The 25,902-nt window shown below is 36.2% G+C and overlaps 1 protein-coding gene and 1 long non-coding RNA gene across 4 annotated transcripts; one reads left to right on the top strand and one right to left on the bottom strand.

The window, feature by feature from the left end:
• Positions 1–12,809: 12,809 nt before the first annotated feature.
• On the bottom strand, positions 12,810–14,779 carry LOC128239998 (uncharacterized). Its single transcript, XR_008261990.1, has 3 exons — positions 14,711–14,779; positions 14,010–14,173; positions 12,810–13,399 (listed from the first exon to the last, which is right to left on the bottom strand). It is a non-coding gene; the product is annotated as an uncharacterized LOC128239998 (long non-coding RNA).
• Positions 14,780–15,886: 1,107 nt separating this feature from the next.
• LOC128241733 (uncharacterized) lies at positions 15,887–25,071 on the top strand. 3 transcript variants are annotated; one of them, XM_052958790.1, is made up of 7 exons: positions 15,921–16,007; positions 16,118–16,213; positions 16,415–16,948; positions 19,387–19,514; positions 20,874–21,032; positions 21,808–21,982; positions 22,329–25,071. In XM_052958790.1, exons 3-7 carry the CDS (start codon positions 16,516–16,518, stop codon positions 24,728–24,730), a joined length of 3,297 nt encoding a protein of 1,098 aa, XP_052814750.1. In that variant the 5' UTR covers positions 15,921–16,007; positions 16,118–16,213; positions 16,415–16,515; the 3' UTR covers positions 24,731–25,071. The 3 variants fall into 3 exon arrangements, with proteins under 3 accessions (XP_052814749.1, XP_052814750.1, XP_052814748.1); XM_052958789.1 differs by lacking the exon at positions 16,118–16,213 and having other exon boundaries at positions 15,887–16,007; XM_052958788.1 differs by lacking the exon at positions 15,921–16,007 and having other exon boundaries at positions 16,195–16,290.
• Positions 25,072–25,902: the final 831 nt, after the last annotated feature.

Genomic DNA, 25,902 nt, shown 5'->3' with positions numbered 1-25,902 from the left:
GTGCCTTAAATTTTATGGACTCAAATAAAAAATGTTGATCTAGAGTCTGTATTTGCGAATCAGTCCGATACTGTCCGGAAACGGCGTTTATTCAAACCTTAAGTGTCGATGTAAGCATTGACCTGTTGAAAAGGAGAATTATTACGATCGTGTTCGTGGTTCGTCTAGAAACACATGCATATGGTTCCTCTCGCAATTTATTTATATCGGTCTGATGATAGATTTGGAAATGAAAACGGGCTAAAATCTTACATTTAATCATAAGATCAAAACAAACAAAAACACATCATCTTCAAGGGCAAGAAATATCCTAACATATAAAGGGAGGAAGTTGATCCGTTGAAAGACTAATTTCGTAATTCGTGACAACTGTTTTACCATATTTTCTCTATATAACTCTGTAGGCACTTTCGCTACGCTGGATTTCTCCTAATTTGGCAATGAAATAGTTAGAAATATCAAAATTATGTTTCAAAGTCAAATATCATTTTATTTTCACTGATAAATCTCTTTTAATTGGATGTATAGGAAAACGTGCAACAATGGAAGGGAGGGAAATCTTATTTTTGATGACTAAATTTTGTACGCAGTGACCTCCCCTGAAATAGAAAATAAACACAGTTATCTAACGTGCACATTATAAAACACACCTTATGATTTAGCCGTAGCCAGAAGCGACAAAAGCCGAGGTAGTCTATGACGGTCAGGGGGAATGTTCCCTGGGGTTGTTTTTCTATTACTTTTTTATGCGTCCTGGGCGACACTTCTGCTATGTCCATGTTCTGTGTCTTCTTACTATAAAGCGCTGAAAATGCGTTCGCACGAAAGTAACCGACAGGTTTGTTTAAAATAAGCTGAAAAATGATAGTAGTTTTTGTCACACATTTGAAATCCTTCTTTTAAACACAGGTTTTTTGCTTCATTTTTTCATTAGTGTGTTTTCAGATTATAACTTCGGTTTCAAATTGGCTTACCGTAGGAAGGTCGTTTAAAAATGTTTGTTTGATTCTGTCTTCAATGCTTTACGTAAGGTGGTCATGGTTTCCAGGTTACAAATACAGGAAAACGAGAAATAAGGTGCTATTGTACATGGCCTAAATATGAATAGAATTGACTGATCATCACTGATCTATGTTTACGGCACTTGCCCTGTTATTTTTTTCTTTCCCCGGCACTTTACTTATTTGTGTAGTTTTTTTCACTGACCTGTCATAAATCGTTTCAAAATAACCAGATTTGGTTCTTAAAAATAGGATATTAGCAAGGCTGTAAGGTTAAGTTTCTATTTCAAAGGAATTCACCGCCAATCTTAGTCTTGCTAAAGGAGTTCAATGATATTAACAAATGTGTATCCATTATGTCCAATACTAACAGTCGGTCTATAAGGAATATCTCCAAGATCGTATTCAATGCAGTGTCAACTCTTGCTGTCATTGCTTTTTGATGTTAATGAATTGGTTTATACATTTGATATGCAAAGACTTTGTGAAGCTACAACTTATACTTGTCAGATATTCAAGAATCTGTATTATTTTTTATAGTGTCGCCATCTGTGTATGTTATGACGTTAGTGTTTGGCACGTTTACTATACTACCGATAAGCTGAAACTGAAAGAAACTGCATGGTAACAGGTTGTCAAGTACTTGTTACCACAGTGATTTGGAGGGAATGAGCTGAATTTTGACCTTTACAAAATTTAGTGACATTTTACCTAAAATAACCTAAAAATATATTATTTTTTTCCTTCAGATTCATCAAAGGGGTCACTCCTACCAACTATCTAGCATAAAAAACTATGAATTACGGCACTTTTACCAAATCAGAAAATCTCGAATTGTACTCTATTTAGACCACTTTTGAACTATGAAAGACCCTAAACATCGTACATATACCCAGCTGAATATCTCAATAAAGATTTACTTTTAATTACCGATACTTGAGGATACAAGTACAAAAGTTGCTGCAAGATGCAGCAATTGGATGTTAGCGCGGGCCAACTATTGGTTATGCAAGTCTGTATGTAGGGTCAGAACGAAGTAAATGAAGTAAGGACTAACATTGATTGTAGATGTCAGTGAAATGAAGTTACTTAAAAGATGACAGAATTTGGCTGTTGTTTTGAAACGAAAATAAAACTTAACACAATACCAATTGTACAACTGATGGTATATCTATGACAGAAACCATAATTGTATCAAATAACTTTATTCATGAACTGTATCAATATACACACATTTAAAAAAGACAACATGGCCACAGTGGTGGTTTTCTTTTGGAGTGGCTGATATGATAGCTGAAATGTTAAATATGCCAACATGATTTGGTAAATTCTGGGCAAAGTTCGAAACGTTGAGAATTTGTACTTTGATGAAATGTTGACTTTAACCCTTTCGGCGCCAAAGTCGCATAATTGCGACAACTAGGCTGACCGCCAAAGTCGCATATTTGCGACAAAACGATAGGGTAGTGTTTTCGCTATTTTTACGCTCAAATATTATTACAGAGCCGAGTGATTTCTACTTTCGATTCAGAACGAGGCTTTTTCATGTTACTTCCGCATTCTTAAATAATTTTTCACGTAAAATTGAATTAATTACAGTCTTCTAAAGTGAATTAAAATCGCAGAGCGATCTGGACAATTCAAGATGGCTTCCAGGAAAAGGAAGCGGGCTTATACTTGCAAGGAAGTGCTAAATACGATCTGTAATGACAGTAATAGTAATATTCCGGACATCGAAATTGAATTCGGATATGTCAAATGAAAGTTCGGATGACGATATTAGTGAGAAAACTGTTTCAAATCCGTCATCCAGACCACAAACACCTTCAGGTTAGTTTGAATAATGCTTTTTTTCTGTTATTATTGATGTTTTATCCCCATGAAAATGTCAAATATACCATAAATAAAGAAATAAGCACTTGGCAGCTAAGTAATTCAATATAATATATATATAAAAGAAGACTAAATTTAAAAAAATATATGGATGAAACTTTGCCCAGTAGGTTGAGAGGTTGGCGGTCGTTTTTTTTTTATGATATCTTCAAATTCGTCTGTTTTTGAGTTCTGGCTGCTTATTTTGATCAAATTCTCAATTTATAATGCAGTTTGATAATTAAACATATGCCTATATTGATTTATGACTGTTATAGAATTATTTATTATTTATTTAAGACCACGGACAAGAGGTTGAGGGGACAAGGTAGAGCGATCGGGAGAGGGGAATATTCGAAAAGAAGAAGCATCGACCAGATTGTGCAGTGCGAAGTGACAGACAGACTCCTGGATGGAGTATAAAACAAACATATTTTAAATGCAATGAGTGCAACATTCCTATGTGGGCAGCCCCGTGTCATTCACACAAACAAGAACTTTCAGGAAGCTGGACGCGTGGTCCATAATGTTGATGCATAACTATCTAGATGTGTTGTTTGTACACATGTAGATTTGTTTATAAGCAAAAATGTTTTCATTTTAACATAGTCATTTTTTCTATTGTATAAGAAGTAAAGAAAGGATATGTACACAAATGTAATCACTAAATATTTATGAACTTAATGATATTTTTTCATTTTTTTAAATTTATTATGTAATTTATTAAATATTTTGTACAATAAAATTTCAAAAAATCATATTTGTTTTGATCTTATGTTTAATATATTATTTAATTAATTTACTGTGAAAATTTGAAGAGAAAAGCTTTATAAATAAAAAAGTTATGGTCAAGTGAATAGCCTTGGTAGAATTCTCTTAGACTTCCAGGAATTAATTTGGCACTGAGATGAACTTTTGACTATTTATTTGGCGCCGAAAGGGTTAAACAGGAGTAGCACCAAACGTTAATCCAAAAAACTAATTAAGGACATATGTTTAAAAGAATGTTTACTTTTGGCTAATAATCCGCGAAACAAGTTGACCGTTATAATTAAGTGTTACAAAGTCATTGTTTCTAACTGAAAAACACATAAAACTGTTTGCTTATGAAACAGATTTTAACACAATTAAAAAAATACATTTAACATAAACTGAAAAAAGTTGGTTATACATGAGCTGAAAGAAAGAAGTCTGATCATCATTATTAATGTCATTTTCCTTGTTCTGTGGCGTAGATGATTTATAGGCACGCAGGATGTTTTAAACAAAGGAAAGAAGTTAAGCATATACTGACACTTACAGGTAATAAACATTATGTAATGATCATGCATTATGCACTTTTAAGGCATAAGATATAAGAATGATGAGCAGAATGTGATGCAGGTTGATAGTGGTATGACTAGGAAGTTAATCACTTAATGTGTATGGAAATATAATGACACAAAAGATTTATGAAGAAAGTGCTGAAAATTATAGGTTACAATGAAATGAAGTGAGGAATATGTTTTAATACATGAAAAGTGAAGCATTTGTACAAAGTTTGGTGGAAATGTGTTAATGTTACTTTGCCTGTAAAACTTTTCAATTCTTTAAAATATGACATTGAAATATAAGAATAAATACTGCATTGAGTATTACTGAAATGTGAAAATATATACAAATATTTAAAGAAAGAACATGAGCAATATGACATTTTATATACATTTTGTATTCAACAAAGAGTAATAAGCATGATAACAAAATATACAGAGTTAGTATGTATGCTGGGAATGGTAGAGTTGTACTGAAATGTAATAAACAATAGAAAGAATATTTGTTATAATTTGGTGTAAGTGCGACATATACAGACAAATTAATACAATACTAAAATAAATGCTGGTACTATTTCATAAGCAATGAAATAGAACAGGTATGAAAGAAAAGAATATAAATGAAAATGCATGAAAACCTAGTAATATGTACCCAGTATGCAAATGCACAGTATTTGAATGAAACTATTAATAGGGTGATAAATATCTTTTTCATGGGGGGGGGCTTAAAAAGACTCAGGTTCAGTTGTTATGTTGGAATGAATTGGGTTGAAAATAGGTATATTTGTTAAATGATTTACTAACTTAAAAGTTGAAAGTTGTCAAACCCAAAACTGTGAATGATATGGCTGGAGTTTTATATTATCAGTATAAGCATTGCTGATATGGTTGATAGCCAAAAGGACATTATTTTTTAAAGTTTGAAAAGTCATAAATCACGAAAATGAAAAACAACAACACACAATAGAATGGTTAAGGGTAATGCAAAAAAAAGCAGGGTAAGTTGAGAAGTTGAAACAGGCATACTTTTTTAAGCATTATGAATTCTAATGTTTGTAAATGGAGAGTCAGTGCCTATAAAAGAGACATTGAATGATATATTCATCAGAGTTAAAGCTGCACTCTCACAGATTGAATGTTTGACAACTTTTTCATTTTTTTACTTAGAACGAGCCATATTTTGCGAAAATCCATTGAAACCAGTTATATAAGACAGCTGATAAAAAAAGTTCAAAAATTGATGTTTTATGCAATTTTCTTAAACTGGTAGTAACAGCTTTAGCCATAAGACATTAATTTTCAAATGGAAATATGAAAATCTGTGATTTGATCTTTTGTCAGTAATCTTAAATCATTTGTTTGCGGATATTAACACAAAATTTGCGCTTTCCAAGACAAAAAAATAAAAAAAGTTGTTCAAATGGTAAATCTGTGAGAGTGCAGCTTTAAGCATAACAGGTAGTAAAGAAGGGTGACATGGCAAAATGACATAGTGATATAAATACAAGTATTTCTTGTAAATTAACATTTTGTAACTGTTTAATTGAGATGTTGAAAAACAGAACATTGTTAAATATATGTACATATGAGAAATTAATTTAAACATTAATGGGAATTAAACTTAGCAAAAGCATAGTGATATCTACAGAGCATTATGCAAACATCAGTGTTCAGATAGACAAAACCTTGAATGAGAATTCTTATAATACTGTCAAATGTCTCTGATTTTAGGAACATGTTTTGTAAATAATTATTGAAATTGCAGAACATTTAAGAAAACAATAGGAAGGTAAGTAATCATTATGATGAGGTTATTAAATAATGTTACGATTCTGTAAAGTCATATATGGTGACTGTAAGATATTGGCACAACTGTCACTTAACATATTGACAGAATGGTAAAACAGAACAATGGCAAAAATGTAAGTACACTATTTTATAAATATCAAATTTCAAATCCCCCGCCACGGAGTGGGGGCACGGAGTGGGGAGGGGATTACAGAAACACTTCATCAGTCTGTCTGTTCGTCTGGCTGTAACATTTCGTGTCCGTGCTATAACTTACTTATGCATTGATGGATTACCATATTGCTTGGTACAAATGTTATCCTCATTGAGACGATGAGCAGTGACATTGACCAGGGTCCATAACTCAAAGATCAAAGTCACACGAGATATTTAAATGTCAGAGTACACATACTCGTGTCCGCGCTATAAACTCTTCCTACATATATCAATTGTTCACAGTATGTCAGCCTTAACTGAAACAGTAATCTATTTTTAGTAACAGTGACAACGACGCTAGGGGGCCAAAAAGCATCCATTAAAGCTCTGCATGAACTTGTCCTATATACCAAGTTTGGTCACACTATGTCAATCCTTACTTGAGTTATTCAGTACTTACCATACATTTCTATTTTGACCTTGACCTAGACCATAACTCTCGGGGCCAAAAACACAATCTCAGGAAAGGTCTCTATAAACTCTTCCTATATACCAAATTTGGTACCAATTAGAAGACCCTTACTTAAGTTATTCAAAACCAACCCTTTTTCTATTTATAGTAACCTTGACCTTGATCATAGGGGCCTCAAACGCATTTCCATAAAAGGTCTCCATAAACTCTTTGCATACACCAAGTTTGGTCTCTGTATGTCAAACCTAACTAAAATTATTCGATACATAAGGTGACTTTGACGCTGCTCTAACACCAGCCCACCCGAACAATGACACAGGTCATTCAAATATCTCAAATGTGATAATATATTTATAGTGTTTTAGCCAGAAATTGAAAAGGGCAGGGTGGGCCCAAAAAGGGGCAGGGTGCTTTCTTAAAAGGGGCAAAATAGTGCGCGCAATATTTGATTGTGAAACAGCCATATACCTTAAAGTCCATCTTAGGTTGTTGTCAAACTGTGACTTTAAGTGTGTCCTTATGCCTAAAAGAGTTAGCAGTATGTGTAAATCAACAACAAGGAGATGCAAGTTAACAGTTTTTATTGTATTTTTTATATTATCCAAAAGACTGTAGTAATAGCACGAAGACAGTCAGTAGTCACAGGAAATACACACAAAATTATCATAAATGATAATAAATAGTATAATAAAAAAAATCAATGAGATCAAACAAGACTGTTACAATGAGGCAACCAGACAACAATTACCAAGGGGGGACAAGTTCATACAAATAACAAGAATACAATTGTGTGCCTACATTTGATAAGTTATGGCATGCATATTGCAATATTTTAAAGATAAATATTTAATTAAACCACCACTCAATTATATACATTAAAACAACAGAGCAAAACATCTCTTTTCGATAAAAACTAAAAATTGTCAAAGTCATAATCTAAAAACTAGCATTTCAGTTCATATAAGTTTAAAAAAAAATTGATTAAGCTCTTCAACCATTTGTTTTTATATCTTTTCAGGACAATAGCACAGTGCAAATACAGAGGAAATGCAGAGATAAATGATAACTTATTTCATAAATAAAAAAAGACCAAACTTGAGTAAAACATGGCATCATTTAAAACTTATTTCAGCATTCAGGGACTTAAAATGGCACTAGCATGAATGCAGTATTGCATATGCCATATATATATGGCTAGGCAGATAAAAAAATAAACAAAATCAGTCAACTGAACATTTGATACTCAAATCTCTTAGAATGCCTCAAGTGTTGTTTCTTAAGTATGGTTTAAGCATGGATATCCTTAACATAACTAACTAATTCATTTTGTCAATTTTGAAAGTTTTGTCAAGCTTGACTCCAACAACTTCAACTCATAATTTAATAGAAATGAAATAAGATTTGGACTCCAGTAGCTCTCAAGTAGCATTTTATTGGGTGTTAAAATTCATGTGCATGATTTTAGCCAATTCACAATAATCTAAACTTATCAACGAGGCTATTCAAGAAATTCAATGTCTTGGGGTTAAATCTAAATTCGTCTGTTTTTCATTTTGTACCATCTTCGTACACATTTGTCAAATGCCAAGTATTTATCGTTCCTATTTATCATCAGGAGTTGGTGTACTGTGTCAACCTGCAACCGATTCCTTAGGTCTGTCTTGGTTCTTGCCAATTCTGAAAACACACGTTCTACTTCTGCAGTGCTTACTGGCACAACTACTGCTGTTGCACACAGTCTTTCTATGTTTGGGAACTTGTGTGGTCTTATTTTCATCATGGCCTTGATGAGTCTATGTGGCCCTCTGATGACTTCAGGCGATGTTGATGAGATGGCATTTTTGAAGTCATCCCACTCTTCTGTGACCTCATCAGCGTCCAGCCCAAAGTTGTCGGCAAGGCAGGCTATCTCATCATTGCCGTAGAATGTTTCAGTTTCATCCATGTTAAAAACAGCTAGCTGATCAATGACATCTGATGAGGCCAGTCGAACATTGATGTTGTCGACAAGTTTGTCCAGAAACATGGTTCTTGCATTATGAACAGACTTCAGCTGCTGCTCTGTTGCCTCTAATCCAAGGTCTGCCAAGAGCTTATCACATTTTCGCTCACTGCTTCCATATGTCTCTTTCAAATTTTTAAGCCCAGATATAGTGGAGTCTTTCCTTGGTTTAATAACAGAAAGGTTAATGTCATTCCTTTCAAAGACCAGTGTCAGTGCTGTAAGTGGTCTTAAAGCATCACACAGAAAGTGAACAATCTTTGCAGTGGCCGGATTTTTAAGCTTCTTAAGCAGCCCACTTGCACTTGGACCACTCCCCATTCTGACTTTATCGGCACCGGATGCCTCCGCATTTTCGAGGTCGATGAGAACAGCCTTGTAGCAGTCTCGTAGAGAGGTGACGGCTGCTTTGTGGGAAAGCCAGCGAGTATGGCCTGCCTGTTTTATGGTTTTCCCTTTCTCCTCTAACATAGTCTGTATCTTCTGTAGGGAGGCAGTTTTATTTGCAGAGTAGTGGTAATACTTGAAGACATGGTTCAGGAGATCGTCTGTATCTCTCATGAGCGGGATCGATTCAAAGCTGTCCTTGGCGGCCAGTGCCAATCGATGGTTATGGCAATGGACAGTTACGAGGCCGGGTTTAATTGCTTTCAACCTTGTTGCAACCCCTGTCTTCTTGCCGATCATGGTCTGGCATCCGTCTGAGGCATATCCGACAAAATTGCTTAATCCAAGCTCTTCTACCACTTTCTCAGTCTCTTTAAAGATGGTTTCAGCCTTTCCGTCGGTAATTTTCACATCTTTTAAGTAATCTATACAGGCGTCTCCATTTTCAGTGTTGATGTACTTTACACAGAAGGCAAGATGTTTATTATTTGATACATCGGTTGTTTCATCACTCATTATGGCATATCCGGGACTGTCTTTTACTCGTTGCTTCACTGTCTCCTCGATGTCGGTAGCCATGGAGTCCATGAATTCATCTGCTATTGTGGGACTTGTGTATGTCGCGTTTTTTCCTTGTTTTAGGTGTTGCAGGTCTTGGCATTGTAGTTCATTTGTAGCAAAATTGACAAAGTCTTTAAACAAAGTGGTGTAGGGAAGGTTGTGGCTTATAAGAAAATGCAAGATCTTTGTTGCACATGTCAGTGCTTTGAACTCATTTTCGCCCATTGGCATCTTCTTCTGCTGGAAGGCGTCACTAATGTTTAGCTGGACCTCCGTTTCAACTCGTAATGCAGACCTATGCATCTCCGAGTTCTGATGACTAACAATCTTGTCGAGCCGAAGTGTTGTGCACCCATTGGTGTTCCAAGTTCCATTGCCATTTCTCCCTTTCACTTTGTGTTTTTGGCATAGTCTGCAAAACATTACATCAAGAACGCCAGTATCAGTCTCTTCCGTTGCGCAGTATAGCCATGGTCTACCATCTGTCCACTTTGGATCAAATCCAATTTTGTGTTTGGCCTTTTTGCTCGAAGTTGCATTTGCTGTCTGTTTGGTCGGCAATTGTGGGTTGATTAACTGAGTTTGATGAGAGTCATTGGTCGACATGGGCGTGTGGCACAGATCTGCGGCCGACAGGTGCGTGTGGTGAGAGTCTACGGCCGGAGGGGGTTTCTGGTGCGGGTCTGTGGTCGACAAGTGCGAGTGGTGCGGGGCTACAGCCGGCAGGGGCGTTTCATGCGTTTCTTCGGCGGGCGAAGTGGTGAAGCACGAGTCTAAGGTGGGCCGGGGCGGATGACACGTGCCTGCGGCGGTCGAAGGAGTAAGGTGCGAGTCTGAAGGCGGCAGGGACATGAGGTGCGTGTCTCCGGCGGGCGAAGTAGTGTAGCGCGAGTCTACGGCGGGCCAGGGCGTATGACACGTGCCTGCGGCGGTCGATGGAATTTGTTGCGAGTCTGCAGCCGGCAGATGAGTGTCGCGCGATTCTACGGTCGGCCGAGTCCCATGACGGGAGTCTGCAAGGAACGAAGGAGTGCCACGCGAGTCTGTATCAGGAGGGGGCTTGGAAAGCGAGTCTGTTGTCGACCATCCTTGTGGGTCACTGGCATCGGAAGGTGCTGATTTCGTGTATACACTGAAAATGAAATAATTGTTTATTTCTGTTTGATTTAGCAAATAAACATTTCCATGATATCGTTCTTAATATGAATTAAATATAAACAGAAATATAGAAAAGACTGTGTTCAGATTAAAAGGTTTAAAGAATTGTTTTCTACAGTTTTAATTAAAACTTACGTAGCTCTATATGACGAAGTGTACAAAATGTACAAACAAATGTCTCCTTTATATCGAAATAAAAGTTTACACTCCCTGAATTATGACTGCTATTTAAGTTTTAACCATTATCATATGAGAAACAAAAGGGAAAACAAGTTATACGTATCCATCCTTGTGTGCATCCAACACGGTATACCGTCATTGGCATATACATGAAACGACATAAAAGAGCACGTGGACTTCATGTTGCAAATTTCCCGCCAAAATGAAACTCGTTCTTAAACTTATTTAACGTCGCGAACAAGTTTACTTTTTCAACAATGAATAGAAACGCAATTGATTTTTTCGTAGGTAATTTATTTTTATATTTAAATTTACGAAGATTGGCGAAGACTGCAATGTTTAGCTAATGTAATGGTTCGGAGCCATGCAAGGTGTTGCGCCTAACTATTTTTATGACAAATACATTTTCTTTTGAATTTATTGTTGTTTGAAAATACAATGAACTTTTCGTGATAAATAACCTCGGTGTCCTGCTATTGATAACCTCATATTGACAATTGTCTCTTTGCGATACTATATATCGGGTATGAAAATCTCAACTTGTAACACTTTGAACATAATAAGCTACGACGACAGTATCACGAACAGCCTCATTTTTATGCTCCAACTTATGTGAAAACAAATGTTACAATTACATTCAAAGTATTCTAGGCACGTTGAAAATACTCGGAATTCTCGGAAGATGGGACACGTTCGGCCCGGAAGTTAAATTGAACGGCGTAACAAATACGTCCTTAATGCGATATCTTACTAATCATTAAATAAAACCTAAATGTAATTGGTTGTAATTGGAACCGGTTGGTACATGTATTAACCTTTGGTTAATTATTAAATGGAATTCTAGATTTATGTTAACATTGCCGCGCACTTTTGATGGACGTGCTTTGCCAAAAGACAAGAAAAATATTTGTGCGTACAAGTTCGCCCGGATTCCTCGTGTTCGGTCTGTAACTTTGTGGAGTAAGCGATTTTTAAATAACTTTGCATGTGTATTTGACCTAATAATAAAATGTTTCGCGTATCAAGTCTTTTTGGATATACCTGACATTCGTTATTTATTTTTACGTAACAATTTGTCGTATGTTAATAATGGAATTGTGTATTCCTCGTATACAAAACCGTATATACACATTCAAGTAATATTAACGTAAATAAACAAACGAAACAAAAACACACTTTACTTAAGAACATAACGAAAAATTCTACCTGTCGACTTTAAGCACATATTTGGCTAAAGTATGATTAGTCCTTTTTATCTTAGCACGTTCCTTTTCAAGATCAAAGAATTTTCGTTTTTTAGACGGCATTTTCACATACAGACGAACATGAATGAAGTGAAACTATGATATGATTAAGATTTTTTCTTTCTTTTTTTCACCTGATAAAAAAGGTCTACGACACCAAAATATGACATGTGCGTCAATTAATTAGTTTGTAACAACATCCGCATCAAAGATGGACATTAAGGGGTACAACTTTCATGTCACAGACAACGGGGCCCACGAATAATGTGTCATAATGAACAGCAATTAGCACCCTGATAAACGTGAATTACCGTTAATCCGACCCGCGGTGATGATGGTCGTATGCCTTATCACGTGCTGATCTGTGACGGATTAGGAGACGGCGACACTGACCAATAAAATGTTTTGAGGGAGCAACTTTGTGGTAAAGAACGATCTGAATGGCCAGATGAGCGTAAGAGGGCGGGGAAAAATACGATAGGGCGGGAAATAAGGGGCAGCGGGGCGGGGTCAAAAAAGGGCAGGGCGGGCCGCCCTTCCATTCCGCATTAGCTAAAACACTAATTTATAACATGTGTTTTCTCAAAAACAGTGGAACAAGGTTATGACATCACCACAAAATATATGTATCACTTTATCGAAAATACTTAAGGCTTGCTATTTCATCGATGTTATGAATCAAGTACTCATTTTCCTTTTTTTTAGCCAAAATAACCTTGACATTGATCTTACCTACACTACACACAATATGTATAACTTTAACGAATACTTTTTTCATGTTCAAATATTCAAGAATATTTTAGGTTACTGATCATACAACTTGTATTTCTATATTCTTGACCAGTGGTTGTGTACAATTTTGATCAGATTCAACATACCGGTCAGGTTGCGAGAAAAACAAATTGCCTTGTGTTGACTTGATGTAGTGTCAGCTAAAGCATTGAGGCAGGTTGTTTCGTTAAGAATAAATTGGTCCTTTCACACTTGCAATGACAAGTTTTTCATTTTCAAACTTTCCTCTAGCGTTTATAGGGAAGAGCACTGTGAGGTAGAAGTGAAGTGCAGGATCATCACCGATTGTTTTCAGTTCAGGTATTGTGATGAGGAGTAACTCAACTGTTGAAGATCAGGTTGGAACAGTTTCCGCATTTCATACCTACTGCTGCGTTTGATAACAACCTCAGCTGTGCAAAAGTAGGCCACTTGTGTAAGGGACTGGCTCTAACATAGAGGAAATTTGTCAAGGTCCATTTACTTGTTGCCACACTCTAAAAAGATATGAAAGGAGTTTGTTATGACATCATGATAAGTGAATGTAGCACTGAAGACCTGATAACATGAAACATGAGAAATGAAATAACTCTAAACATTAAACTGAGGTGAATTTGTTAGGTTTCAAGGTTGATTTCATAAGCTTTATTCGAAATGTGAATTGACAGGTAATTTGCAATTTGATGTCAATTCTGAATCAGGTTATACAAATCAAACATTGATGCATGAATTACAGAATAATAATTAAGATTAAGTATTTATATACAAGTAATGATTTCATTCCTTTATTCAGCTATTGAGTTAAGCAATTTTGTTAGAAAAAGTAAAAAAATGTTATTAATTTTAAGGAAGGCTTGTTATTAGGTCATGTATTTTGTGCGAAATAAAAATCAAAATGATGTCTAAAAAAAGATTATATTGTGAATTAATACCAAAAGCAATGCTATTTAAAGTTGCAGTTAAAAACTTAGCAAAATATTTGCCTAGCTTTAGTTGTGTTACATAACAACACAAAATGCAGAAGGTTTGGGATTTCATTTTTAATATGAATGCTGGCTATTGTTCTGAAACCATAAAGTTAACAGGAAACTAAGAAAGAGAACAAACCTGGTTTTGGGCAGCGGGGCAGCACTGATATTTGTGGGCTGAAGAATACTCATTTCTTGGAACTCCTCAGTCCTGGCCCATTATTGTTGGTGGCCATTTCTTGCAGTTTTCATCTTGAAGATGAAGCCCTTTCTGTTCAATATTTACAACTCTTGTGGTAGAAACTGGAATGTAGGATGATAAATATAAATATACATTTTATTGAGACAGAATCCCGTAAAACATGTTTATTATTTTAAACTAATGCACCAGTCAATTGTAACCACGACCCCAAAGGTCTGGGGGTATACCGGGGATAGCCGGGGAAATGGACCATGTTTTTAACTTTCAGGTGGCCCTGCATTGCCGGGTGAATGGGATGGTTGTGTCTCGCTTAAATTATAGCGGGGAATGGGCCTTACCTAGGGCCCCTGGGGTGCAGGGCATTTTGCGAGATTAAACCATCTGTTCATCCCCGCAGGACGTGATTTTAGCCAAGATTGGCTGGACCTATGGTCAGGGTCCTCGCTATTCCCCTGACCGGGGGGGGGGGCGTGGTTTTAATTGACTGAAGCATTTGTCTAAAATAATAACTGGTGCATAATGAAAACGATGCAAAAATGTAATGACTACGAACAAATCACCTTAAACTCGTTACATACAGACTGACATGCAAACTTTGCGTATGCATTACAAAGAAGGGCTTGAAATATCATCCCTACCATTGTGACTCATTCAGTTAGACGCGTTAATGTCCAAATCGAACGTTTTTGTTGCGGTATTTCACTTCGATTCAGCCTCTCGCAATTTTGACCTTGACCGCACATTCGCCTAAATCTGAAATGCAAGAAGCGTTTTCATTGGACGGCAATCATTCCTGGTTTTAATGACGCAATTTGGAAAAGCCTTCAATGTTGTCCAAAATGAAAGTAGGAATACCGCAAACAAACCGTGCTACTGTTTAAATCGAAAGACACGAAACCTGCTTTTAAAATGATAAATATAAAATAACAATAGTTTTTCAGTTCACTACGTAAAAAGAAAATGAAAATACCTTTCCCCAACCGCCAGCGTGTTGACCTCGATATCCCTAATCTACTGGACGCTTGCATCTGACCAGTACGCGTCATGTAATCAGATAATAGACTGGTTCACCGATTTTCTAAGATTATACATTCTGCGCATTCGTGGTTTATTCTTTTATGTTAACATATTTAAACTAAAAAGAGAAGTTTTCTCAACAACTGTGCATTTATGATATTTTTTCTCTAAAAGAGTTATTTAAAAAAATCTCTGGTTTTAATTTGCCTTATATTTTCAAAGCTTCACATATTAGAAGATTACCAATCTTCTATTGCAAAATCGAACAGGAACCAGTCTAATGGCGAACTGCTTCGGAATTATCCGAGAGCGGACGGTAAGAAACGGCGCATGCGCGATCAAAACGATGAAAACGCCGCATGCGCAAGCCCATTGCACCAGGGACACTTCTAAAACAATCAATATATGCGCCGGGCGCCGATGCGCCCGCGCAATAAAATGTTGCATTTAATCTTAATGTATCTAAGGGACGCAATTCTTTATAGACTACAGCATATTTCTCTATTGTAGTTATTCATACTGAATACTATGTTTCATATATAGCTATGCCTTAGTATTGTATTTCACTTAATGCTTGGGTATGAATGAATAAACATATAACTCCATTTGAGATCTTATGAATCTAACCCATTCCACAGGTTGTTGTACGAACTAAACCAACAACGCAACAATATATAACAGAAATGACACCTGAAACCTCATATCTGATGCTCCCTGAAGCGAGTCATACTTTTAATAGTGCACTTGCACGAGAAACTTGATTGAATATTAGATATATTGCGATGGCGATTGAATTACGGGGGTTTCCCTTGGTTTTCCAGCTGATGCCCAGTTTCTTATTACACGGCGTTTTTCGCATCTTTTATTGGCAATTATTGGATGTTTGTGGAACCGACCTTAGGAGACCTTTTAAAATACGTAAGTTGATTAATATACTCATTATTTATTGTTTAATTTACAACACAACTTATGTATGAATCGAATGTTTTACATAAGGTTAACAAATTTTGAACAAACACTCTATTCAGAAAACGAACTTGACAGATGAGGGAATGCTAGAGATACGGAAAGAAACACTTAGGCAATTGAAATAATTTGCCTGCATCGGACATTTAAAACTTCAAGTAATTTTCCTTATTGTTCGTATCATTGAAATGCCGGTTTATGGTTTACGGATTAGTCTGTTACTTAGTGGCATATGGTAATATGTTGCGTAATTTCTGTATTGTTTTCAGTTTTATATATATTTGTAAGTAAGTTGTGGGACATGTCTGTATTTATTGGAATATATTTATACGGTTTATTGTGCTTTTTGACTGTTGCAGAAAGCTATACTAAAACCATCCAATGGGTGATACAATGACAGAGATGAAGACTGTTCTGGTCATTTGCATTTACACTTCATAAACCAGGAATTTTACATGTAATGGCTGAGAGACCCAGATCAGGAAAACCTTTAAACAAGAACTGGTGTCGATGTTGGCAAGGTGTGTGCATTGCACAGGAAGTATTTGCAGACGTAACCACAGATGGCTTTGGAGGACTGCAAGGAGAAATTATTGATGCCATCAACACCACCAAAAGTTTCGCACAGCACACACTTTGCACTTCTTGCAAAACTCCTAATTTGCTACCATGTAGGACCAAACAATTTTGCAAAGGACCAATGCGAAGTTGCGCCAGCCATGCAAGCCCAGAGTTGGTATACACACCATGCAAGACCAACGGGTTTTGCGGCGAGTTTGTCATCAAGCTTAAAGAAAATCATCGTTTTGTAAGTCCAGTATGGAAGAATACAGACGCTTCCAAATGGTGCACAGATGCCTGGGAGATTGCGAAATGTTTCATGTCTCCGGATGGTAAGCAAACTTTATTTTCTTTGAATATTTCTATTGTTTTAAGTGTTTAACGCATGCCTCCGTCAATGGCAAATTCACATTTAATCATTTAGAAGGGCTCAAACAACCAAAACTCCATATAGCGGTTTACAGTCGGATTTCCATAAAGTAACGACTTTAAGACATTTACTGGTTTTTATTGAGTGAATTATTTAGAAACTCGCGCATGCGCAGAGTGTATTATAGAGGCATTTCCGAGGCTTTTTACCCTGAAAAATTACCAATTGTTTTGGTCTTATTAAGGATAAGTTGACGCTGGGCTGTGCCCGGCTTATCGTCTTAATCGTTTAGAAAACCAAAATTAAACACTAAATATTACATAAAATACGATTTCATATTTTGTGAAACGTAAAGCAGCTATTATAACGTAATGCCACAGTTGATAGTAGACCATTTTTGTCAATGTAAAGGTCTGACAAATTATTAAATTAATAATACTTTCTTATTTAAATTGAAGCTGTTTAATCGTTTAACTTGAGGTCATCTTTCTGAATTAGAATACAATCTCAATGGCTTACACATTGCCAAAACAAAATATGGCACAGAGATTTTAAATCCGATGAATTGCAGTAGGCGGACCTTTCAACACCCGCAAAAGTTGCAATTATAAATGATTAAACCTTAATTTCATTGGCTTAAAAAGTAGATTGTATTCTAACATAGTTTAGGCTACAAATTCAACCTATTGTTAACAATGCTTTAATTTTTATATTGTTAACTTCAACACTGTAATCAAAAAAGTAGCTTTCGGGGACAGTATCTAAATTCCTGGACTTTCGTTATCTTGCTTCGAACCATTTTTAAAGTTACTTTTATTATTTCATACATATGCAAAGACATGAATAGAACTATTTCATCACAACGTTATTGTAGTTATACAATTTTGATTGACATAAATAGTAACAAAACATCTGAATATATATGCAAAAGGCTACAGAAACATGCCCAGTAGCAAAAAGTTTAAACATACACCCGGTTTAGTGGCAATGGGAAACGCCAAAGACATAGAACACAAATTCAGAAACAAGAAACATAGAACAGCACACAACTCTACAAACAGCACAGTGCATAAATAATATATATATATATATATATATATATATATATATATATATATATATATATATATATATATATATATATTTACTGGGGATTTAAACCAGTTTATGTGCACAAACCTCACTCATATCCCAACAATTCTTAATAAAGATAAAACGCAAAAGATAAATCTTATCAAAGTATGAAAACGAAACACATATCATTACACAATGAAGACCGTTTCAAAACACACAGCACAAAACATAATTTATACAAACGTGCTTCTAACCTAAATAACATGTGAGCCGTTCTTTCAAGACTCCTTTACGCGCTTCGTTTAGTTTCTATTGTGAAAATATGTTGGTATGAATTTAAAACTCTGATTGTTTTACTACTAATAATATAAAAAAATAGTTTTCCTCAATACTCTAAATAATACAAATACGGCACGATAACTTTTGCAATGTAGTTGAAAAGCTCTCACCAATACACTTACTTAAATAACGCACTAAAGATTACTACGCACGCTTGAACAATCTTTATTCAGAAGTTAATTGTAATGCAGAGTATGAAAATGCAGGTGACATTAATTAACAAGATGTAAATTTAAAAAGATACTCGGCCGTGGTAAACCAACGGGATGGCTAGTGTCCGAATGGCTTGAATGTGTCCTAACAGTGTCTATTATCTCCTAGTTCCATCCTTATATTTATTTCCTGTAAGGTGATTTGGATGGTATTAACGATGAAAGTACGAGTGAATTAGATAATTAGTGAAATACAGGTCGGTATTTGCTCATTGATACATCACTATGTTTATGCGTTTCAAGCTGCATATGGTCAAAATAGGTCTTAGTTTGATACCTTTTGTTCTTTTGTTTACATATTATTTGAAATTCTACAGAAAAAATAAAATCCATCTCCGAATTGAAAACATTAAATACCGAACTATTTCCATTGCCGTTGGTGTTAGCTAAATGAGTAAATTAGTCTGTATTTTCGACGGTTGATGTGCCTACTTAAGGTACTGTCCAAAAATGTTTGTATGCGGTAACCCGACCGACTTAGTTTATCGGCCCAACTCACAATACAATTTAGTCGTCTTCGGTGTCAATATTGTTTCCGTTTATTTCACACAGAGGGTTTTTAGCAGTTAAAAGATGCATACTCGAGGTGGTTGGGGGATCCCCACTTAACCAAACCAAAGATTGAGGGAAGGTTAAACGCAAACAACCATTTGTTTAATTGTGGCCTAAGCTAGGATACTTGATGAAATGGCCCTGAGAGCCATTGAAATGCACTTTGTTTTTATTTGTAAACCCGGCAGAAAACCACACTATGCACTGTCATTTCATTATCAAGGTTATGCCGACAAAGCCAATGCAAAGGAAACCGATTTTAACGGGCTTATCAGCTCCATCATGAACTGCACGTATTTCCAGAAATACTTTAGCGACGATCTATCAAAGGCAGAAAATATCGCAGAAAAGGTATGTATATACAAGTCGAGGTGTGAAGGATAGACACCCGATGTGACTTAAAAAAATTAAACTTTTTGTCCTTTCGGTTAAGTGCTCCGCCTTAAGGAGATTTATAGATATCAGCTACTTTATAAGTTGTAAAGTACAGTTTCTCCCATAACATTTAAAAACAACATTCATCCATGTTAAAAGTAGGTAAGTTAAATATAGAAGAAGCAACTTCTTCAGATCCAGAAACTGGTCAATAATATTGTCAGATAAATCATCCGTCTTTTCAAAAGGAAGTTAGCACTTCATTTGGTTGCCCCACAAGGATGCTGATTTAGTTTCAGTTCCGATTTTTAAGATGTCCATGTTCATGAACATGTGTATTGTCTTTCCTTCAAATGCTTGGCTCCTAATCTTGATCTGTAAACAGTAATAAATGCCTAATTGTATAAAGTTTTGAACATCAACACAAAATGAAAACTGTCGAGTTGTTTGTGAACTACATGTTATTCTTTTTTTTAACTGGAGCTCATTTTTCAAATGTTCCATTCCCGTTTAATGTGTTATTCACATGCATATAACATGCCTTGAATTATTTTAATAAAACCTCAAGCTGATCTTGGAAAAAGAACCAATATAAATTTGTAGGTATGCATTTAAAACTCTGAATATTTTTTTGTTTGCCTTTAATATAGATAATAACTTGGTTTTGTAGAATGTAGTTGAATAGCTCTCAACAATACACTTAGTAAATAACGCACTAAACATCACTACACACGCTTGAACAATCTTTATTCAGAAGCTAATTGTAGTGCAGAGAATGAAAATGCAGGTGACATTAATTAACAAGATGTACATTTAAAAATATACTCGGCCGTGGTAAATCAACCGGATAGCTAGTGTCCGAATGGTTTGAATGTATCTTAACGTCCGATTATTGGTCAGTTATTTAGCACGACCCGAAATATCGTTTTGATTAAGTAGGTATTAAGTAGGTATTCACGAAAGGAATTCAGGAAAACAAAGAAGGACGCGTACAACACCAAAAACACTCAATACCCCCCAAAAAAGTATAATTATTTTAGCGTTTCACTACTCGTGTTACCCTCAAAACATGACCTGTCTTACATTTCTGGAAAAGAAGTTCACGGTGAAATGAAATTCTACAACTTCTAAACATTCATATATCTAAAGAGCTCGTTTCCGATACTTCTTTATCTTATTTGACTATTTATACAATGTCCAATGGGATTTCTACTTTAAGTTTATTATGACCAATTGAAATCTTATTCAAATCTGTGATTTTCATAGAACAGCAGGGTTATTTCAGACGGCTTAACGACCGAAAACTAAAACAAAACATTTTCCTTATATCATTAGGCCAAGAAACACGTGACTAAACTACGTCATAATCCTGACATGGAGGTTACAGATGACCAGACAACGTCTTTATTAGACGCCTTCATCAACTTGCTGAATGATGAAAGGTATCTGAGAAATAACAAAAAGGCAAAAAGTGCTCGAGAACACTTGGAAAAGGTAAAACATAAGTAAAGTATCTGTTTATGATAGTGTCACTCTTCTTAATTAATAAGTACTATTTAACTAGATACTGGGTCAGCAATTGGCCATATTAGAATCAGACCCTATAGGGACTCAAACCTTCGCACTCCCGCATCGCAGGCGAACGACTAGACCACTATGCATATTATTCTTTATTCTTATTATTCTGATATAATACATTCGGAACTCCTCTGCCATTTTTATCGAAAACAACCTCGGATGTATTTGGACGGTTTACATACTAAAACAGAGGTACGTTTAAGTCCGCTGCAAGTAGATCGCATAGTGATTTTATTTAGCAGTTAAACTTTCTGACTTTACTCTTGGAAATCTTAATTATGTTTGCAATAATATACTTCACTGGCAATCAGTTTAACCTAAGATCAATAAATACAATTCTAAAACTCTACATTTCTAAAATGATTTAATTAAAAAAAATACGAACTACTTTAACTGATGTACCGGCATACATCCGAGGTTGTTTTGGAAAAAAATGGCCGAGGAGCTCCGAATGGATATAATAGTGATACATAACGAATAGCCCGGTCATGCGATGCTGGTACCAATGATGTCCTTAACTAAAAATCATACTATATAATGTGTTAATAATGTTGTTCTTGTTCTAACACCATCGCAATATGTTTTGTTGATCTCTTAACCCCCTCCCCATTTTGAACACGAATGATATCGAATTGGCAACCAAAACATTTGAAAATTATGCGAGATGATTTACATGATTTACACATTTTAGCTGAAGAGCGGTTCCATGGATATCACAGAGAACGAAATATCAACGATAACATCATACATCCGAAACGTAGAAAACCACATGAGAGAACTCCGATGCAGCTTGGAAAAGTTTATGATAGATGTTGACAAGCAACGGATGCATGTAAAATCTCAAATGTCTGTCGCAACTGCTCTAGGTAACAAAATAAAAATTGGCTATATGACAATAATAATTTGTAAAGTAAAACTGAACATTTCCAGCAAATGAGTAGAAGGGTTTGAGTTTGGACAATGACAAAACAGAACTATTTGAGATATTGTTAGAACGATTTAAATGATAGTTTAGACTGTCTTCAGATTCATCATTAACAGTCGTAGTTATTGAACGAAATCCTTCATAAACAGTTTTAAAGTTAGTAAAAACGGGCTACATGCACTGAAAACTACTGTGACAACTCCAGTAGAGAAACATAAAAAGACCCTGTTTAGAGGCACCTGAGTCGAAATCAAATTTTTGTTGATGCAAAGTGTATCGCATTTCAGATTTTAAGGAGGATTTGGGGAAGCTCTACATGTCACAATACAGTACACTTCCAGTGTACCCGTCCTTACCAGAAATTGACGACAAACTACACGACATATACGTTAAGCCAAAGGTCATCCAACTGGACAAAGGAAAGTACGACAGAGCATCATTTCGCGGTGAACATTTAAGACGTTCTGTGGAATTGCGCCAAAAGGATGTAACAGCGCTTAGGGACATTTTTTGTAAAGAAACAGAACAGCTGCAGAATATATACATACAAGGTGAGCCCGGTGTGGGAAAGACCTCCCTATGCAATGCCCTTGCAAACCTCTGGAGCAACCCAGAGTCACATGACGCGAACCCAGGGGCAACACAACCTCTATTCGATGACGTACAATCCATAAAGGAATTTGAATTTCTTTTTCTCGTTTCATTACGTGATTTCAGTGGTCGCGAATGTAACGTAGAGGAAATGATTTGGCGTCAAATTGTCAAATGTTTGCCAACAAAGCGTACTTCCTACTCAAAAGAAATGTTAGAAGAGGTCCTGGGCACATCCAAATGTCTTGTACTTCTAGATGGCTTAGACGAATGGATTCATCCAACAGGGAATTCGGAAAATTGTCTTTGCAAGGGCACAAAAACTCTGCCTTCTACTGTTCATAGGGAAAATTGTACGTTTGTAACCACTACTCGTCCTTGGAAAATGGCAACCGTATTCATCAAAGAATCAGAAATCGACCGACGGCTCGAAATATTGGGTGTGCACAATCCGAATGACCTAACAGGGAAGGTCATCAAAAGCTTGAACAAGATGAAAAGGGAATCAAAGACGTCGGATGACTTCTTTACGGCAGTTGAAACGAGAGGATTAAACAACCTCCTTGAAATTCCAATCATACACATGCATTTGCTTTGCCTTTGGCACGACGGTAGAACCCTCGAACCGTCTGTTTGCAAAATATACAGCAGTATGATTGACATGCTGTTTGGAAGGGCAAATGATAAAAAGCCACAACCGTATCAAAGTCATGAGTTATCAAAAGATATTCAACACTTTCCTGCAAGCCTTGAAGACGAAGAAAATGTTCAAGAAAACAAATCCCTTGCTGTTTCTCTAGCTCGCCTTGCGAACCATGTTTTGCAAATTCGCGAGAGAGAGTTTGCTGTTGTTTTCACGAAAAGACAAGTACAGTCGAATTTGTCAAATAGCGAGTTGGCGTTTGTATTGGACATTGGTATTTTGACACAGAGAGAATCCTTGTCTTCGACCAAGAAAGTTGTAACGTATTCTTTTCTTCACAAAACCTTTCAAGAATTCTTTGCTGCGTTGCATCTCGCGGTAAGCAATAACCCACAAATAGATAGCATCTTTATGATGCATGGACACAAAGACAAAGTCCATGACATATCGCTTCTCTTCAAATTTGCTTGTGGACTTTGCACTGAAACTTCACGAAGGATATCCGAATGTCTGATGCAGAAGATAACCATTGAGCTTGAAAAGGAATTGCATCATGTCGGAACAGAGACAAAGTTAGACCTGAACCGCCATTTTGATGAAATACGATCTCTTCAGTCGTTAGTGCTCGAAGGGTTGCATGAATGCCGGAATAACGGAAATATAGAAAATCAACTTGTACTGACTCACGTTACAAGTCATGAGCCAAAAAGTGGCAATTGTTTGTGGAAAGATCTTGTCGAAATGAATAAGGAGCACATCGTATCTCTGAATATTTGCAAAAGCTCATCATCAGGGACTGAAGACGTCAGCTTATTGCAGGAGATCATTTTGGGCTCTAATGATACGTTGAAATATGTCACCTTCAGAAATCTGCACAACTCATACGACATGAAGGCGTGTGGCCAAATTCAATACCTGCATATTGAAAACTCAATCCCACACGATTCCCACTCTCGTATAGATATTAACCCAGGGGAACTCATTTCTTGCATGTTGGACCACGTCACTGCTGAAACGGAACAATCCATTTTACCGGCCCTGTCCACTGCCAGAAAACTGCATACATTACAGATCAACGGTTGTAGAGATAGTCGTTTGTTTTTCGAAGCACTTCCGGAAATAAGAAGTTTAAAACAACTGAAGCTGTGTAATACTGCAGTTGAGAAGGACTTGGTTATATCATTACCCGCACATATTGAATACCTTTACTTTTTCAGAGTGACTGTTTCTTTAGAAACACTTACTAAACTGGCTGACATTTGTAAACACGTTCCTCATTCAATCACAATCAAACTGAAGGACTGCAGTGCCTTACTAGGTAAGAAATTTGCTAAATTTAAAGAAAGTATCCAGGCTTGCGCTGATGAATTTAAGGTAATCAAAGATGGATTCAAGTACAAATTTGAAGATGAAAATGAATACCATGTTTTCAAATTTACAACTGTGCGTCACTGAATTGAAAAATAGCAATATGTATCGATGTGACTCTTTATGAAGGGATTCTTTTGTTAACGCGTTTGGAATAGAAATGCGATTGCTGAAAGGCGAATTACATTACAAATATTTAGAAAAGGTGTGTGTATTTGACAACCCGACGACTACATTAAAGATATGTCAGTAAACGCCTTCATTCTGATAACATTATCGACCTGAATGTGTTGAGATTGACAAATGAATGCACCAAAACAGTTCCAATGTCTGCGTGTATGTACGTTTAATTAATATTCGATTGATATCTATGTATTGTCCATATGTATAATGATATTTTTTCTCAATAAATGTGTTCTTATGATAGAACGCTACATGCTATTGTATCTTTTTTAATTTCTTGATAACTTAACTGAAATCATGTTGAAACTGAACGGCCGCTGCCAATGATGTTTTTTTGTAGCCAATGATACAATAACTAGTGTTACGGTATTTGTAAGGGACGATTGTAAAACCGGGGTTGAGCCGAATTTATCTTATAAAATGAAGACTACAGGGTATAGCACAACCATATTAATATAGTTGTGGCCATTTTAAATGGCGGAAGGGCCACTCAACATCACACGATCATATTGCATTGTTGGGAGTAAACGAGTGACGATGACAATCGTAACAACTCAGTGATCCTCGGTAAGCTCGGGAGATAACAAACTATTGGTCGACGTGATCCAAGCGCGGATTAACATGTGTTTGCTAAACACGATACGATGTAAGAGTTAGTTGACTTGCCTTCGTACCCATTGCAAAGTTCAGACCCGTCGTCAGCGAGGAGAATGGGGGATGGGGACGGGATGTCCGAATTCTGTTCAGTCGTTTTGTTTATTTGAATGCGTGTAGGACCGTTTTCTGGCTCATTTTTTACTATTGACCTTACAATTTGGGAAGTTTGATTTAATCCGAATTCCGACGTAGAGCTTTGAAAGTCATCAATTCGAAATACACTACCATTTTAAGCTACCTTTGTTGGTTAACAGATTGGGTTAAGTCCGGGAACTACTTTGTATTGTGTTTGTTTTGCTTGTGGTATCCTAATCAGACAGACGTTTCCCTGTCTACGCTACAGCGACGTTTTCCTGACCGAACAATGTTGAGCATTACAATTTGAATAAAAAAAACGGAATTAAGTTGTTCTTGTCAAG

Source organism: Mya arenaria, chromosome 7, assembly GCF_026914265.1.
Source record: "Mya arenaria isolate MELC-2E11 chromosome 7, ASM2691426v1".
Lineage (NCBI taxonomy): Eukaryota > Metazoa > Mollusca > Bivalvia > Myida > Myidae > Mya > Mya arenaria.
Note: the sequence above shows the minus strand (reverse complement) of the source record. Positions and strands in the feature narration are given on the sequence as shown.

What these genes read in the sequence shown, in the direction of transcription:
- LOC128241733 (XM_052958789.1), top strand. Translation starts at nt 16,516, where the DNA reads ATGGCTGAGAGACCCAGATCAGGAAAACCTTTAAACAAGAACTGGTGT. An exon ending in CTCGAGAACACTTGGAAAAG is followed by an intron (nt 21,033 to 21,807) that starts GTAAAACATAAG and finishes TACACATTTTAG; the next exon opens with CTGAAGAGCGGTTCCATGGA. An exon ending in GTCTGTCGCAACTGCTCTAG is followed by an intron (nt 21,983 to 22,328) that starts GTAACAAAATAA and finishes ATCGCATTTCAG; the next exon opens with ATTTTAAGGAGGATTTGGGG.